The sequence below is a fragment of the Leucopleurus acutus genome (genome assembly GCF_964270905.1).
Source record: "Leucopleurus acutus genome assembly, chromosome: 3".
NCBI classification, from domain to species: domain Eukaryota; kingdom Metazoa; phylum Chordata; class Mammalia; order Artiodactyla; family Delphinidae; genus Leucopleurus; species Leucopleurus acutus.
The window spans coordinates 120,474,358-120,493,494 of record NC_139145.1 but is presented as its reverse complement, the minus strand read 5'-3'; the positions used below and the strand labels follow the sequence as shown (position 1 = coordinate 120,493,494).

At 38.6% G+C, this 19,137-nt stretch overlaps 2 protein-coding genes across 4 annotated transcripts in view; both read left to right on the top strand.

Annotated features, from left to right (window-relative positions):
* The window catches only part of BDP1 (BDP1 general transcription factor IIIB subunit), an 88,304-nt gene extending 79,541 nt beyond the window's left edge, over nt 1-8,763 (top strand). The window contains exons 37-39 of one of the 2 annotated variants that reach the window (XM_082835238.1): nt 202-466; nt 2,210-2,456; nt 6,085-8,763. In XM_082835238.1, coding sequence (XP_082691364.1) covers nt 202-466; nt 2,210-2,456; nt 6,085-6,216 — 644 coding nt within the window. In that variant the 3' untranslated portion in view covers nt 6,217-8,763. Of the gene's footprint in view, nt 1-201; nt 467-2,209; nt 3,567-6,084 lie in introns of those variants that run through there. The other variant, XM_082835237.1, reaches the window with a different exon arrangement.
* Nucleotides 8,764-15,949: 7,186 nt separating this feature from the next.
* Nucleotides 15,950-19,137, top strand: part of MCCC2 (methylcrotonyl-CoA carboxylase subunit 2) — a 63,977-nt gene continuing 60,789 nt past the window's right edge. For both annotated transcript variants that reach the window (XM_082835244.1, XM_082835245.1), the window contains exon 1: nt 15,950-16,192. In XM_082835244.1, coding sequence (XP_082691370.1) covers nt 16,064-16,192 — 129 coding nt within the window. In that variant the 5' untranslated portion in view covers nt 15,950-16,063. The remainder of the gene's footprint in view (nt 16,193-19,137) is intronic.

The window sequence follows — 19,137 nt, the reverse complement described above, 5'->3', positions numbered from 1 at the left end:
TTTACATCTGAAGGTAGAAGCTGTTACCATAGCTTTTATCCATTATAATATTCCTAATAGTCCACTAATTTTTAATTTAGCTTACTCTTATTAGGGTAGGTTCATGATAGAATATCATGGGTTTTCTTCTTCAAATATTGCAATTTAATTGGATGTATTAATTTCCATATGTGTGCTTACCATTTATTTTCTTTTTTGAAGGAGAGTCTTACAAGGGACAAGGTATCTTCCCTACCTCAGGAAACACACATACAATTCCAGAACCTCAGAAAGAGCAACTTGAACCAACTTTTCAGAGTATCAGATCTAAACCTCTTGATAAAATAACAGATACACAAGAAAAGAATACATCTCAGTTACCTCAGGATGAGATAGGGGTGTCTGATAAGGAAAAAAGAACTTGTGCTGCTTCTAAGTCTGAACAAATGGATAGCATCACATCGTCTTCAAAAACCCCACTATCCAGGTATCATGAGAAAATCTTTAATAAATGTTTCTCTCTCTCCATTTTTCTCTCTCAGTATATAAATATAACCTATATGGAATAGGTGTAACATGTATAACGACTAAGTCCAGTACTAAGGATGGTGTTTTGTAATCATACCCCTCTGTCAGAAATGTAAAGGGAAGGGGTGTCACCAAAGGAAATACAGTAAGGTCAGACACTTTTGGAGGACATTGCATATGACTAGAGCTTAACTTTAAGTGCTGAAACTTTGATTTTAGATAGAAAATCTTTAGAATTTAGTATTGCACCCTTTCTTTTCCAGATTGTTCATGGTTATTATTTTAATAATTATTTATTCTACCATACAGTAGCTGCCAGTGCAGACGTAGATGGTCTGAGACATAGGGCTAACATCAGAAGTAGCTCTGGAGGTTGTTTTATTGAAGTCCCAAATACTGTGTGCGTTTTTCTCTCTTGTGGCATACCAGAGAGGTAAACCCTGGCTTTCTCCCTATAACACTAAGTGTGGAATTTAAGCCCAAAGCCAGCCTCTCCCACATTATTTCCTCATACTCTAGAAGTGAGTCTTCTGGGTTATGGATAACTATTGGCTTGTTGGCAGCATTCAAATCATTAACGTGGAGTTGGTGAGTTGGAGAGGGAGGACATGTACTAGTCTCCACGAAAGGAAAGTGGGGGAAATGACATGTATAACTTGAAAAGGCATATTTAACGAACCTGTGTTTTTGTTATATAAACTACATCTTTTCTGGCATAGAGATGTGCTGAAAATAGAATGAGGGTAGCATCATGGGGGTTTGGGTTAAAACAGTTGAGAAGCAGTATTCTAGAACAAGGGTCAGCAAATTTTGGGGGCAAAAGATCATGTAGTATATATTTTAGGCTTTGTGGGCCATATATCTCTGTTGTAACTACTCAGCTACTCAACAGATATGTAATCACATCTTTTTACATATATGGTTACATATTACATATGTGGTGTGTATATATATAATATACCACATATGTAATATGTAACCATATATGTAAACAGATGAGCATGCTGTGTTCCAGTAAACTTATTTATAGAATCAGGTGGTGGACTTCACTTGGCCTGTGGATCATAGCTTGCTGACCCCTGCTCTAGAGCCCTTCTACTCAAAGTGTGGTCCTGGCACCAGCAGCAGGGACATCATTTGAGAACTCAGTAGAAATACAGGACTTAGGCCCCACTTCCCCACCAACTCAGTCAGAATCTTCATTTTGATAAGATCCCCACGTGATTTGTGTGCCTTTCAGGCTTGAGAAGTACTGCTCTAGAGTAAGCTTTGACCTTTGTCACAAATATACATCATGGCAGAGTGATATCAGTACTTAGTATATCAGTATTTAGTAGGTGTGCCACTCCTGTGGTATCATACCTGCCATTTTAGCATTCATGGAAAGAAGTTGGCATTAAGAATGTGTCTTCCTGGGACTTCCCTGGTGGCCCAGTGGTTAAGACTGTGTGCTTCCAACGCAGGGGGCATGGGTTTGATCCCTGGTCGGGGAACTAAGATCCCACATGCTGGGCGGCATGGCCAAAAAAAAAAAAAAAAACTTTATACAGATATAGATGTCCTATAGAACTTGGCACATTCCTGCTTTCAGCTTCTTTGCTGCAATATCCTGCCTATGAAAAATTTAGTGAATAAATATTAAAAAAAAAAAAGAATGTGTCTTCCTGGATATTGTTGAATATCTTTACATTTGCATTTCTAGACCTGGCAGAAGACCCCTGGGATTTTTGTCTTTAATATGTTCAAAGAATAGTTTGGAGTCTGATGAACCTACTCAGGTTCGTAGCAAGAAACGCCTGAAACCTCTTATACCTGTATCAAGACAGAATCTGAAAAGATCTAATCCGCTCAATACAAGCCAGAAAAAAACTCAAGAGTCCTCTGATCTTCCATCTCCAAGTGTTGTTGTTAATACTCAACCTAAAAATATTGATAGTTCAGCAACTCAGGTATGTGATAACTACTCTTTGTTTGTTTATTTGTATAGAATGGGTTGGATATCAGACTCAACTTGGAAAAACATGGCAATTGTATTTTCATCTGAATATCAGAAATTATTGCAGAGCAACTCCACTCCATCTCCTCCCTATCCTACCCCACTGTACTGGAAGAAGATAAGGTGTTGAATTAGAAAGTTACAGCTAGTTTAATATAGAGCCATTGAACTAACCATAAATGGACACTTAATTGCCATTCCTTTACTGCAGAGACCCTTCTGACCTGTGGAAGCAAAACAAAGCAGTGCTTGCATTTTATTTCCTTTGGGACAAATGTCATGACACCTACAAAAATTCAAGGAACAGTAAAATTAGAATTCGTTTGCATGTTTCATTTCTGTGCACTCTGAAGCTGTAATAGCAGGTACTGGGGCAGAAAATTTTGTGAACTTGTATCAAAGACTTTGGAAGAACATTGGGGTGACTTCAGATCTCAACAAGGAAAAGGCTGGTGACCATCTATTGAATAGCATGAGCCTCAAAGGAAGGAGTCCTTTTGTAAAGAACATTTTTAACGTTTTTAAAATATTTTAAATTATTTCCTACAACTATATTCTGAGACCAGGATTTTATGAGTCTTTATTATTATTGCCAAATTACTTTGGAGAATAGTTGTAATTACCAGCAGTGTAACAGTGCGGTTTAATCACATTCTTGCCAGTCTGAGATATTACTCTTTAAAATACATTTGTTTTCCTTATTTAATATAATGGTGGTGGGGTGTTGGAAATGTCATTTCATTTTTAAAATTTGCATTTCTTCAGTTATTGGTGAGTTGTGTTCTTTCCCATATATTTACTAGATTTTCTGATTTTTTTTCTTTTTTTCTTTTTTGTTCCCATCTTCTGCTGATTTATAGGTTTGGGGATCTTAGTAGTTTTCTTACCAATTTGTATGAGATCCTTATGTATGTAAATAAGCCACGCACCTCTTAGCTCTTTACTGCAAGTATTTTTTCCAAGTTTATATACTTTTTTAAATTGGGGGGAATTTTTGTTATACATGACTTTTAAATGTTTAGTCAAATCCATTACTTGTTTCTTTGCAATTTGTTAAATTGCTTTTATGATGAAAAGTTTTTCTTCAGAGGTATAAAATTTTAAAACTTTAACTCTGTTCACGGTTATTGACTTTGGTATGTAGTGTGAGGGAAGAATTTAAACTAAATGTTATCCTCAAATTGCTTCTTCAGTTTTTTGAGTAAGCAATATATTCCACATGTCTTAAAATTCATAACCTACAAAAGAGAGTTTATAGGGAAAAGTTTCCCACATCTGTCCCTTAGCTTCCTAGTTCCTCCTTTCCACAGGTATATGGTATTATCAGATTTTGGTTTACTTTTCCAGAGACATTTTAATATACACAAATATAAACATTTTTCTTCTTTTTTACATAAATAATAGTGTATCAGTCTCTGCTTTGCTTTTTTCACCTAATAGTATGTCTTGGAGACCTTGCAAAACAGTAGATAAAGGGCTTCCTCCTCTCTCTTGCTCTCTTTAAAAAATTTAAATTATTAACTTCTTATTTTGAGATAACTGTAGATTCACATGCAGTTTTAAACAGCTATACAGAGAGATCCCATCTACCCTTTACCCAGTTTTCCCCAGTGGTAACATCTTACAAAACTCTCCTATAATATCACAACCACTATATTGCATTGCTGCAGTCAACATACAGAACAGTTCCATCACCACAGAGATCCTTTGTGTTGCCCTTTTATAGACACACCTACTTCCCTCCCGCTCCCCACTCTCTCTCTATCTGCTGGCAAGCTGGTTGCCATTAAATTCGTCATTGCAAGAATGTTATATGAATGGAATCATATGTTTGGGATTGGCGTCTTTTCACTCAACGGTAGTTCCCTAGACAGTCATCCAGATGATTTTATGTATCAAATAGTTTGTTTCTTTTTATTTCTGAATAGTATTCCATAGTATGGATGTACCAGTTTTGTTTATTCATTTACCCACCAAAGGACATCTAGTGCTTGCTTTTATGAATAAAGCTGTGAACTTTTGTATACAGCATTTTGCATGGACATAAATTTTCCTATTTTCACGACTAAGTGCCCTCATTATTTTTAATGACTACATAATATTCCGTTGTTTGGATGTACCATAGAGTGATACTGGCCTCCCACTGGTAGGCATTTAGGTTATTCCTACTTACTACAAATAATGTGGTAACAGCTAACTTATAAATGGACAATTTTTCACATTTATAGGTTAAATTCCTGGAAATAGAATTGCTGTTCTAAAGGAATGATCATTCTTTTGCCAGACACTGCCTGATTGTCCTGCGTAGGGATTATATAAGTTTCTGTTCTTATCAGCAGTATATGAGAGGGCCTTTTTCCTTACATTAGCGTATTATCAGTGTTCATTTTTGACATTCTTCATAGACTTAATGAACACATATGTCTGTGATACAGGTTGTAAATTTTTCTCCCTCTGTGGCATTTATCTTTTGATTTTGTGTATGGTGGTTTGTGCCGTGCAGACATTTTTTATTTTTACGTATGTGAATTTATCAATCTTTTATGGCTTCTGGCTTTCATGTCATTGCTTCACACTCTCTCTCCCCAACTCTAGGATTATAAAAACATTTTCCCATGGTATTTTATAGTAGATTTTTTAAAAATGTTTTTACATTTAAGTTTATTGATTCATCTAGAATTTATTATATATTGGTGAAGTATAGGTCTGACTTTTCCTTTATGTGAGATAGTTATACAGTTGTCCAACATAATTTATTGGATCATCCAACTTTTCTCAAATTTTTTTGGAAATATCACTTTTATCAGATACTAAATTTCCATCCATATGTGTTAGGGATATTTCTAGTCTTCTATTTCATTGATATGTATGTCTGTTCCTTTGCCAATACCATGCTGTCTTCATTTTTTCTAGATTTATAAGTATGCTAATTTTTTTTTTTTTTTTTGCGGTACGTGGGCCTCTCACTGTTGTGGCCTCTCCCGTTGCGGAGCACAGGCTCCAGACACGCAGGCTCAGTGGCCATGGCTCACGGGCCCAGCCGCTCCGCGGCATGTGGGATCTTCCCGGACCGGGGCATGAACCCACGTCCCGTGCATCGGCAGGCGGACTCTCAACCACTGCTCCACCAAGGACGCCCAGTATACTAATTTTTGATAGGATTGCTTTAATTTCTGTTATTTCCTTACGTACTGTTCTGTTTCATGGGTCCTTCTATTCTGGTCATTAAAATGTTTTCATTATCGATTTAATAATGTTATGTTTTTCAGTATTTATTTTTTTTCACAGAAATTAGGGTGAAGTAATCATGTGTACACTACAGTCAACCTAATCATGTTTTGTGTTGTATATTTGTTGATTTTAATTTTATTATAACGAATGCTACAATTTTATCTCTTACTATGTTTAGGATTATTTCCTTAATATAACAGCATAGAAATGAAATTATTGGGTCAGTGAGTATAAACATTTAAAACTCTTAATATTTATTGCTATATTGCTTTTCAAACAGATATCGATTTAGAATACCACTATCAATATATAAATGTTATACTGCATACTTATTTTTATTATCTTTTTAGGTTTCTTGTAATCATCCCTTACCGAAAGGAGAATGTAAAGATGTCCAAAACCGGCTACCGGAAGAGGAGCCAATGACAGTCTCTGAATATTTCTTTAGTGATATCTTTATTGAAGTGGATGAAACAGAATAAAAGTCTTCTCTTTTTTTCTTTTATTTTTTCTAAGGCTAGGATTTCCACAGTCAGTTATATCAACAAAGCAGTATCTAGCAAAAAGCCTCACTGGCAATTTTTCTTTAGGTTGATTTTGAATATTTAATAGGCTTGATTTGAAGCTTTTGTAATCAGTGAAAAACATTGCTGAGGTTCCTTTCCTTCTGATTGATTCAGCATTTTGGAAATACCAAGCAATTAAGACTGCTTTCTCAGACAGAAGTAACAGCTCTTGTTTACATTTTGACTCTTCCTGTGTTGAATACACATGGACATCTTGGAATGTTGTGGATAAATGTCTCTGTATAAATCACAGTGCCGACGTATTTGGAGATGGATTGTAGTTAACATTTAGCAAACCTTTTGTGAAGGTTTTTTTCTGTTTGTTTAGTGTTTTTTGGTTTTGTTTTTTGTTTTTTTGGATGGTGAAGGCCTTTTCAGTTGCCTCTAAGTGTGTGAAAGGAAATTGTGAAACTCCACTTTAGTATGGTAAATGTTAAAAACTTTTCTATTATCAGCTATTTGACTGAAAAATGTGTATTTTTCTAATTCATGTTGATGTAACATTAGTCCTAATTGAAGAACTAGTATTTAAACTTACTATTTATAAAGATAAAACATCAAAAAGCTTATTTATTTTTAAATTTTTTATTTAAAAGAATATTCAGTTTTAATTATTTTTACCCCTGAGATTATGGGTAAAGAAAGCATTAACAAATTTATGTTTGTCTCCTTCCCCTCTTTAATTTTAAAGGTATTTAAAGTGATAAAACTAAATTGTTTGGATAGTATATACTTTTTGAATACATTTTTTTCTCATAGTTTAGTATTTTGACTTTGTACTGTGAATTTTTTGTTTTTCTTATTTCTTGGATAATCTCAGGATTTGTATGGGAAAAAAATCCTTAAATTTATTTATGAGGCAAATTTCCATACAAAACTCCATCTCCATTACACACACATATGCTCACATACACACATTCCTTTTTTAAAAAACAATTTCTTGGTAGTTTTTTTTCCCCCCATTAAATTCTCCATGAGGAACTAAGTACTTAGACCTTTATGCACAGAACATAATTGTGATGTTAAAAACAGAAAATAAGATAATAAGACTTTATTAAGTCAGTGATTATCATCAATATGAATTTAAGGGTTGGTTTTAATTTTGAGATTTTGTGATTTACATAGGTAATTCTGTTACCCACCCAAGCAAATATTTGGTGGTTCAAATTAAACTTCTGAAAGAACAGATTTACTCTTTTATTTGAAAAGCCTTCTGGGTTGATTAGATCAGGAGTCAGAAACATTTTCTGGAAAATATTTTCGAGTTTGTGGGCCAGATGCCCTCTGTGGTAACTACTCAACTCTGCCACTTCAGTATGAAAACAGCTACAGGCAATACTTAAATGATGGACATGGATGGGTTGGGTTTTTAGTTTGACCCATACATTAGACAGTAGTTTTCTTACCTTAAGGTGCCGATGTCATTACCTATGAGATATTTGTCACTGGAGTTGTGAGTTGTGCCTAACACTTAAACCCTTGATTGCATTATGAAATCAGTATTTCAGTTGGGAAGATATTTTAATGTCTAATTCTGTTTGTAATTTGAAAAAAATGGTGGCCAGTTTTCAAGTTCATTAGTAAAATTGGATTTGGCTTGGCGAGTATAACAGTAATCCTAATTTATGAAAACAATTGATATTAGAGCATTTCTTATTCATTTCCTTATAGTGAAATTTGCAGTTTAAACTTTTTTGTCATAAAGGAGGATCTATAAGGAAATTCTCTATAGATATGCATTTATTTATTTCATGGGGTTAATGTGTCACAGAAATCATAGTAGCAAATCACATAGCTATTTTAATGCCCTGTTTTTATAAATTTTAAAAATCTCATATTCTGAAAAGGCTTCTTTCATTTAGTTCATGTTAGTTTGGGTGTTTGGTTGTCATAGCTAAACTATTATTTTATCCCTTGTTTAATATTACTTTTTAACTTTGTTAACATCTGTCTCTTGTTCATCTACAATGAGCTAATTTTATGGAAGATGTAACTTCTTACTGTCTGAAGGATAATTTTGTCTTTGGGCATTCATTGTGTTAGAGAATCAAGTCAGACAACTAAATTATCCTACTATTATGTCCTTAAAACTACTCTTGGAAAAAGAAACTTAATCAGTGTATTTACCTTACAAGGTGGAAAGACTTGTTCACACCTGTGTTTAATCTGACTCATGTAAAGATGATGTTGTGAAGAATTTGTATTTTATAAATCTTAAAAGAGATATGATTAAAGGTCTTTATTTTTTTCTTGACTTTTCCTCCTGAACACTTACGTCTTAGCAAGTGATCAACATGATGGCTTCAGAGCCTAATTGTTGGTAAATGATTGAGGCACATAAAAATATGAATATCCACTGTTTACCACCATGTTTTTTGAAATAGAAGTGACCATGTATACTATCTTGCTTGAAGAAGTCTTTGACAAAAAGCAATATCTGTCATTGTAAATTTTCTTGTTCTAAAGAAAGCAGTTATATTCTATAGATGTAAATTATGTAAATAAAAGTTATTTTATATTATTTCTGTTGTGTCCTTTTTTTTCAAATTGACTTAATAAAGATATTAATGTGTTAGTGAGCAAAAAATAGTTTTGTAAGTACAGCTTACCCTTCCTTCCTTCCCTCCTTCCATGAGAGTATAGTATATTTGGGAGAATTAATTTTTTTCTTATGTGCATGCTCTGAAGGATATTACTGTGATTTTGCAAGAATAAAAATAGACCTTCCCCCCCATTTGGGGCATAAGAAGTGTCGCTTACTTTTTTGTTTATTTGCTCCTTATGCAATGAATTTTTGGCTAAAAGAACTCAACCTCTTTTACTCTTTTTTTTCTTCCCACTTTTTTTTCTCTGTAGAGAAAGACAAATGGGAAACTTTAGTTATGGATATACTATAAACCTGGACTTTTTATATGGTCAGTTGACCTTTTATTATGGTATATAAGGATTTTACTTTCTTACAATTCTCCTCCTCACTCTTTTCCTGCTTTCTCCCAATGTTAATCACAATTTGGGGTTAATCCATATTCAGTATTTGTACTGTTTTAATTGTCATTTTTCACTGCTGTACCACCTAATGAACTAAGATGACATTTCCTTTCTGGTACAACTTTTTGTTTTTCTTGGAATTAAGAAGTGTTTCACTTTTTCATTTGCTTTGGGTTTGTTTTTGAACCTGTGGCTTAACTTTCAACATCCTCTGGCAAGTCTGTTTATACTTAGTTATAAATGCTCTGTTTATACTTTTCACATGGTCAAGCTGTCAGATAAACTGTTTCCTTCTCCTTTTTTCCTGGAAAACTTTATGGAGCTCTTCCTTCCTGCTTTAATCTGGACTGAGGCTTCACAGGTCTCCATGTGCAGTGCAGCTGCCATGCTGGGACTTCTCTGAATTCCCTACCCATCTTTTCTGGTTTGGATTCCCTATTCTGGAGCCCGTGTCATTGTCTTTCTTGAGGAGAAGCACATCTTCCACTGTTTACTGCAAAAGGTGCATGGATGATAACATAACTTGAGACTTTACATGTCTGAGAGTTCTTTATTCTACTCTCTCACTTAGTTGGGCTCTGAATAGAATTCTTGAATAATTTGAAAATAATTTCCACTTCATTTCAAAGTCATGCTCTGGTTATATTCTGGTTTTCAGTGTTTAAAAATCTTTTGCCATTCTGATTCTCTGTCCTTCGAATGTGGCCTATTTACATATTCTTTGACCCTGGTATTCTGCTCAGTAATGTGCACCCACCCTTTCCTGCCCCTACATTCATGCTGCTGGGCATGTCATGGGCGTTTTTAAATATGGAAACTCATTTCCTTCCCTTCTGGGAAATGTCCTTGCATTATTCCTTTGATAATTTCTCTCTTTCACTTTCACTGTTCTTATATCTGGAATTCCTATTAATCAGATTTTTAAATCTCCTTTACTTGTTCCCTAAGTTATCTTTTCTCTGCTATTTTCCATTTCTCCACCCCCTTCTCTCTCTCCTCATTTTTTTGTTTGCCCCTTTTTTTGCGGGGGGGAGATTTTCTCAATTTTTACTTCTATTGGAGAAAAATCAAGTGTCAATTCCTTTTTAGAAGTAACTGTTAGTCAAAAGCCGTAGAGAGAAGGCTAAGAATCTTTTTTTTTTTTTTTTTTTTTTTTTTGCGGTACGCGGGCCTCTCACTGTTGTGGCCTCTCCCGTTGCGGAGCACAGGCTCCGGACGCGCAGGCTCAGCGGCCATGGTTCACGGGCCCAGCCGTTCCGCGGCATGTGGGATCCTCCCGGACCGGGGCACGAACCCGTGTCCCCTGCATCAGCAGGCGGACTCTCAACCACTGTGCCATCAGGGAAGCCCTATACTTTCTTTTTTTAAAAATTAATTTATTTTTGGCTGCGTTGGGTCTTCGTTGCTGCACGTGGCTTTCTGTAGTTGCAGCGAGCGGGGGGGCTACTCTTTGTTGCGGTGTGCGTGCTTCTCATTGTGGTGGCTTCTCTTATTGTGCAGCACGGGCTTCAGTAGTTGTGGCTCACGGGCTCTAGAGCGCAGGCTCAGTAGTTGTGGCCCGCGGGCTTAGTTGCTCCGCGGCACGTGCTATCTTCCCGTACCAGGGCTCGAACCCACGTTCCCTGCATTGGCAGGAGGATTCTTAACCACTGTGCCACCAGGGAAGTCCGCAAATGTACTTTCTCTAACATCCTCTCACAGCCTAGTCCTTGGAGCTATTAAAGCAAGATTTTTTTTTTTAAAGTATTATAGGAATGCTCTTTGTTCTTAGCAAACAGACTTAGAAACTGAATTATGATGATAAGATAAACAGGATAAATATAAACAAGTAAAAATTTAAGTAACTATAACATTAAATAAGTATAAAATGTAATGCCAATGGGAAATATTTGCTAACCTCTCATTTATTTAATAAATTTAAAGGTTAGTAGAGTATCTTATCTCCTTAGAACATCTGTTTTCCCATCCTTTTAATAATTTCTCCCTAGGGAATTCCCTGGCAGTCCAGTGGTTAGGACTCCCTGCTTCCACTGCAAGGGGCACACGTTCAATCCTTGGTTAGGAAACTAAGATTCTGCATCCTGCGTGGCACAGCCAAAAAAAGAAAAAGAACTTTCTCATTAAATGGGTAATTAAACTCTGTAACCTCTAGCTTTTGTTACATTTTCTAGACAAGGAATTCTTATTTATTTATTTATTTATTTGGCTGTGTTGGGCCTTAGTTGCAGCACACGTGATTTTTGTTGCGGCACATGGGGTTCTTCGTTGCAGCATGCGGGCTCTAGAGCGCATGGTCTCCGTAGTTGTGGCACACAAGCTTCTTAGTTGTGGCACACGAGCTTAGTTGCCCCGTGGCATGTGGGATCTTAGTTCCCCAACCGGGGATCGAACCTGCGTCCCCTGCATTGGAAGGCTCTTTCTTAACCACTACCACCAGGGAAGTCCCCCAGCCAAGGAATTCTTGATTTTATATTTTTTTCAAAAGCTTTTTAAAATTTTTTCATAATCCTGGTCTTTGATGGATGCAATATATTTTCATTTCTCCAAGGATGTTATAGTTTCTTCTGTTCCTTGCCCTGATGGTTTCTTTTTTGTTTGTTTGTTTTCTTGGTGGTAGTGGGTGTCTTTTTCTTTTCCTTTTAAACATTTCTTTCTTTCTGTTTTTTTTTTTTTTCGTATTGAAAGCTTTCTTCAGAGTCCAGAGTGTTAACCATTATGGAACTGCAACAGAAAGCTTTCTTCAAATGCCCACTGATCCTTGGCTATCCATGCATATGTTAGAGAAAGTGTCTAAAAAAGCTGATTAGGAGCTTTTTACAAGCTTATTGGAGGGTAGGTAGGATATGTCAGTTTGTAGGTTACACTGTAGGTCAATTTTCTTCTTTTTTGTTTTTTTTCTTTTCTTTTTTTTTTTTGCGGTACGGGGGCCTCTCACCGTTGTGGCCTCTCCCGTTGCGGAGCACAGGCTCCGGACGCGCAGGCCCAGCAGCCATGGCTCACGGGTCCAGCCGCTCCGCGGCATGTGGGATCTTCCCGGATCGGGGTATGAACCCGTGTCCCCTGCATCTGCAGGCGGACTCTCAACCACTGCGCCACCAGGGAAGCCCCAATTTTCTTTTTTAAATGTTGCTTTTTTTTTTTTTAATTGGCTGCACTGGGTCTTAGTTGCAGCATGCAGTATCTATTTCCCTGACCTGGGATCGAACCTGGGCCCCCTGCATTGGGAGCAGGGAGTCTTAACCACTGGACCCCCAGGGAAATCCCTGTAGATCAATCTTCCAGGGAGTTTTTTCACTGGAGAACCTCAAATGTCACTTTGTAGATCTTTTCTGTAAAATGGTAAGGTTTCTCTAGACTCCCTTCTATATAAATCTGGTAGCCAGCATTTTGGAACTGGGGGGGAAAAGAGACTTGAGGGGAGGGGCTCTCTTGATTTGGCCTTCAGACTGTCACTTAATCTCTCTGGTCTCAATTTGGCACTTCACCAGTGCCTAGTGTCCCTAAATTTGGAACATTTCAGATTCAGTTTCTCCAGGGAATATATATCTCCTGGACAGACTCGGGGGTGGAAACCTGGGGTTTTAACTACTTCTGCAAATTTTCAAGTAGTTCCACCATTTCTTGGTCTCTACCACCTTTCTCCACTTCTATGCACATATTTCTCTGTACCTGGTACCACCAATTCCTGGTACCACCAATTCTGAGAGGCAAATTGACTTGTTACTTGTTTGTATTTTCCACTGCAAGCACTCAGATTTCAACTTCCTTTATTTTGCCAAATTTATTATTCCAATTTTTGCCTATTGTCTTTATATATCCCCTAGTTTAATTGAAGGTGGGATATGAATTATTTTTTGTGTTCCTTTGTTGCTCTGGGATCATTTCTGACAGAAGGAGGTAAAAAATACCTTTATTTTCATGATAAAAGTTGAATTATTGTATTCCCTTAAAAATGAAAATTAATAAAGAAAAATGTAAAAAGTAAATCTGAATACTACGGACAACTGAACACCAACAAATTGGATTATCTAGATGAAATGGACAAATTCTTAGAAACAAAACCTACCAAGACTACATCACAAAGAAATAGATAACCTGAATAGACCTATAACTAGTAAGAAGACTAAACAGTAATCAAAAAATCTCCCCACAAAGAAAAGCACTGAATATGACGGCTTCACTGGTGAATTCTACCAAACATTTGAAGAAGAACAAATACCAATCTTTCTCAAACTTTTCCAAAAACTTGGAGAGGAGGGAACACTCCTTAACTCATTCTATAAGGCCAGTGTTATCCTGACGTGAAAGCAGGACAAAGACGCTACCAAAAAAAAAAAAAAACAACCCCCCCCCCAAAACTATAGACCAATATCCCTTATGAACACTGATACAAATATCCTTAATAAAATACTGGCAACTGAATTCAGCGGCATACTAAAAGGATTATATATCATGACCAAGTGAGGTTTATTCCTGAAATGCAAGGATGGTACAACATAGAAAAAAATGATCAATGTAGTTCACAACATTAACAGAATGAAGGAACAAACTTCACATGATCATCTCAATTGATGCAGAAAAAGTAGATGACAAAATTCAAACTTTTTCATGATAAAAATATTCAACAAACTAGGAATAGAAGGAAACCTCCTTAACATCATAAAAGCCACATGTGAGGGACTTCCCTGGTGGTGCAGTGGTTAAGAATCCCCCTGCCAACGCAGGGGACATGGGTTCGAACCCTGGTCCGGGAAGATCCCACAGGCCGCGGAGCAACTAAGCCTGTATGCCACAACTCTAGAGCCCGCAAGCCACAACTACTGAAACCAGCTCTCCACAACTACTGAAGCTCGCGCGCCTAGAGCCCGTGCTCCGCAACGAGAAACCACCACAATGAGAAGCCTGTGCACCGCAACGAAGAGTAGCCCCCGCTCACCACAACTAGAGAAAGCCCGCGCGCAGCAATGAAGACCCAATGCAGCCAAAAAAAAAAAAAAAAAAAAGCCACATGTGAAAAACTCACAGCAAACATTACACTCAATGGTGAAAGGCTGAAAAGTTTTCCTCTAAGACCAGGAAAAAGGCAAGGATGTTCACTTTCACCACTTCAATTCAACATAGTACTAGAAGTTTTAGCTGGAGCAATTAGGTAAGAATGAGAAATAAAAGACATTTAAATTGGAAAGGAAAAAGTAAAATTATCTCTATTCACAGATGACTTTTACAAAGCCCTAAAGATTACAAACACACACACACACAGACACACAAAACCTGTTAGAATTAATAAATGAATTCAGCAAATTGGCAGTGTACTAACTTAGCATGCAAAAATCAGTTGCATTTCTATACACTAATAATGAACAAACTGAAAAGGAAATTATGAAAACAAGTCCATTTACAATAGCATCAAAAAGAATAAAATAGGAATTAACCAAGGAGGTGAAAGACTTGCGCAATGGAAATGAAAAAACACTGCTGAAAGAAATTAAAGAAGACATAAATAAATGGAAACACATCCCATGTTCATGGATTGGAAGACTTAATATTGTTAAGATGTCAATGCTACCCAACATGATCAACAGATTCAATGCCATCCCTATCAAAATTCTGGCATTTTTTGCAGAAATAGAAAAACCTACCCTAAAATTAAGATGGAATCTCAAGGGATCCTGGATAGCCAAAAAAATCTTGAAAAAGAACAAAGCTGGAAGACTCACACTTAATGATTTCAAAACTTAATACAAACCTACAGTAATCAAAAAACTGTGTGGTACTGGCATAAAGACAGACATACAGACCAATGGAACAGAATACAGAGTCCAGAAATAAATCATTGCTTATGAAATAATTTTTCACAAGGGTGCCAAGACTATTCAATGGGGAAAGGACAGTCTTTACAACAAATGATATTGGGAAAACTGGATATCTATATACAAAAGAATGAAGCCACACCCTTACCTAACACCATATACAAAAATTAAATCTAAGACTTAAGTGGACCAAAAGAAGATTAATTTTTTCTCACTGTCCAGTGGATGAGAAATTGTGAGGAAGCTCAGATTTGTTACAGGCAAAGTTTTAGAAGTACGTTATAATTGTACATCTAAGTTGTAATTTATCACTATTAGAATTTTTATTTACTTGTTTATGTTCTCTCCGCTTTATAAAAGAGGACACTGCCTGTTCTCCACTGTATTCCCCGCTCCAGAAGAGCACTTGATAGGGGACATTAAAGACATATTTGATTAATGAATGGTTATCCCCTTAAAGAGTTTCTTAGGGCAGCTTAATAAGCCTGTTCAGTTTCCAGCTCTCATATAAGGATAAGCTTTTTCAAGCCCCGGAACACCCTTCGTAGCAGCAGGGGAAGAAGAAAACAGCACATAGAAAAAGCACAGAGGCCGACAGCAAGCAAACTCAGCCGCAGCTCCTAAGCTCAGCATCTCGGGAGACCGGGAGGACGCAGAAGGGTCGCTCCACCCCGGGAACCGCAACGCTCCGGGGCTCGCGATGGGACAGGCCTCGCGGGGCCGCACTTCTGTCCCTTATTCGCTGAATTCGGGGGGCGTGGTGCTCAGCGCTGACCAATCACGGGCGGCGTGCGCCGGCACGTGCCGAGGCTGGCCTCAGAATCGGGGAGGTTTCAGGCGGGTTGGGACTGCAAAGCCCTGGGCTGAGCTATATCCCGAAGCGTGGGAGTTGGAGGGGAAAGCCTCGGCCCCGGACCGGCGCAGGCCGCTCTCTCACGCTCCTTCCTGCCTCTGTGCCTGCTGCCATGTGGGCCGCCCCGAGATTAGCTTTGCGGCGGTGCGCCCGCGCCGCTGCCCCCGCGCCGCGCGCCTATCATGGGGACTCCGTGGCGACGCTGGGCACCCAACCGGACTCGAGTTCTGCTATCTACCAGGTAGGGCGGGTGAGCGGCCCGGGCCTGGAGTACCCAGCCCGAGTCAGTGATTCCTCTTCACCGACGGCACAAGGCGTTGGCCAGACTGGGAAGCAGGTACAGGGTAGGCACACTTCAGCAGTCGCTGCTGTTTTCTCTGGATCCCCAGTCATGATTCTGGGACGCACCAGGGGTCGTGAGGTTTGAAAAAGAAAACAATTCCAAATCAGGTACATTTTAGTTCACTTTTAGCACTGGCACTATACTTTGTATCTTTAAAATCATTGGTTCGCAAAACCAGTGGCTCTCTGGCTTAGCAGTCACCTGGGAGCTTGTTGAATATATGGCTGCCTTAGCCCCACCCTGGACCTTTTCCGTCTCTAGGGTGGGGTCCTGGTGTTTGCATTGTTAATGAAGTTGTTGAGAGGGGAGGGCAGGGCCTTGGTGGCAGCCAGCTTTGGGAACCACTGGCCTAGCACAGCTGACCCTGGGTTGTGCTTACCAGACTTGAAATGGTTGGTTACGTTAATAGAAAATATTTACCTTTAAATGACTTTTCTTGGAATTGGGAGGTATCACAACGTTAAAGAAACAACTCCTGGTTTGTGAAATATCAGAGCTGGAAATTTTCAGTCTGTCCCATGGTTTCTAAGCCTGAACAGATAACATTTAAATTGTGCAAATAACTTTCAGAGAAGACTTTTTCTGGCTGCGCTGCTGCGGCAGGTGGGATCTTAGTTCCCCCACCAGGGATCGAACCCGCACCCCCTGCATTGGAAGCTCAGAGTCTTAACCACTGGACCGCCAGGAAGTTCCCTCAGAGAACACATTTTAAATAAATCCTGCCTTTGGGAAAACAAGGAGGTTGAAAGGAAATCAGCAGGCTGAGGCAGAAACAGTATCCAATGGGAGACTTCCAAAAGTCTTTAGATGTCCTGGGATCAGGAGAGAATGTTTAATTCAGAAACATCAAGTGGTTACTGTGGTCTAGCCACTATTTTAGATATTTGGAATAGATGTGTAGGAATGGAATCATAATTTTGTGGGGGAGACGACAAGAAAGCAATGCATTGTGATGAGTGATGTCTAAAGCTTAAAAAAGGTGGTTGCACATGGGAGGCAGTGAGTGAGTTGGATCTTGAGTTGGGTAAGAACTGGCCAGGTTCAGGATGGAGAATGGGAGGCAAGATTATACAAACTAAAGGAGTTATGAGAACATAGGTACCAAGTTATGAAAGTGGTTAGTGGGAGTGAGAACTTGGAAGCCCCGGCCAGGGTGACGAATTCATGGAGTAGATGGGATTGCTTATGCAGCCAGGTAGAGGAGGGAAGCCATGTGTAGAAGCCACATTTAGATTTCACTTTGCAGTCTGTCTGCTAAGATGTTTAAGTAGAGAAGTGGCATGATCCTATGGACATGGTAGAATAATCAGTGTGGCTGCAGTGTGGAGAATGGGTTTCCCACCATTCTGAATATGGCTTCTTGGCTGGGTGTTCTCTTGGTTGCTGTAGACCTCTGAGTGTTTTCCAGAGCTCCTGTAAGGTTACTTTAGCCAGTTTGGGGTTGTTTTGTGATGTCTCTGTGGGGGAATAAGGGCCTGGAGCTTCCTGCTCTGCCATCTTTTTGAAGTCAGGTCTCGGCTGATGTATTTGATGGTGGCTGCTAGCTAGGGGTTAGGGAGTGTGAGCCTGAGATTATAACTTCTTTCTCTATGTAAAATGTTTTATGTTCTGGTTCAGTCTGTGCACCAGTAATTAGAATAAGAAAGTAGCTGTGCTGTGGTGGAAAAAGCACTGGCTTAGTATTTCATGTATGTTTAAAAGCTAACAAGCAACATATTTCCATAGGGGGAAAAAGACCTGGTGGAAATGTGCTAAAGTGTCAACAGTGGCCCTTTCAGTGGGCAGAAGAGACATTGTAGCATGTTGCTTTAAGAGTGAGTTTCTGGAGTTGGTGGATTTTGGTTTAAATCCTAATTCTACTACTTGTTAGCTGAGTGACCTTGGACTAATTACTGTATTAGCCAGATTTTGCTTCAGTAATGCTGAGTAGCAACCAATCCCAAGATCTCAGTGTTCAAAAGAACAAGTATTTATTTTTTGTGCTTGGATCTATGGGTTGGTTGTGGCAGTTCTGCTCTAGGACTGTAGTAGATTCAGGTCTGCTCTACTTGTTTCTTATTCCAGGACCCAGAATGAAGGGGCAGTGGCTGCTGTGGGATGCTCCTCTCGTAATGGAAGGCTGGGGCACAAAGAGGAGAGCATGGAAACACTTTGTCCTTCTTAAAGCCTCTTCTTGCAGTTGGTACACTGTCACTTTTGCCCACATTCCACTCATCAAAGCAAGTAATACGGACAGATTCAGAGACTGTGGGGTAGGGAAGTATAATCTCACAGTGAACCTTGGCTAGGATGGGAGGGAAGGAAGAATTTAAAATAAGTAGTACAGTTTACCTTATGGTCTAATATGGCTGCTTAAGCTCCAGCTATTGTGTCTGAGTTCCATGTGCAAAGGAGGAGAAAGGGTGAATAGGTAAAAGGACACCCTCACCTTCTTGTCCTTTTTTTTAAGGAGCCTTTCTAGAAGTCATACCTAACAACTTCTGCTTATATCTCATTGGTTAGAGTTTAGTCACATGGCCACACTTGTCTGAAAAAGGAGGCTGGGATTATTTTATTTTTTTATTTTTTGGCCGTGCCATGTGGCTTATGGGATCCTAGTTCCCCAACCAGGGATTGAACCCATGCCACTGGCAGTGAAAGCCCAGAATCCTAACCCCTGGACCACCTGGGAATTCCCCCCTGTTCTTTTTTAAAATAGGATCCATTTTCCCCCTGGGCTTTGTTTTTAATTACTTACTGTAAGTAAGTAATTACTGTAATTTGTCAGTAAGTGTAAAACAAGTATTTCTGCATTGGTTGGAATCTCCTCACGATAGTGGTTGAGGGGACAGAAAAAATAAGAT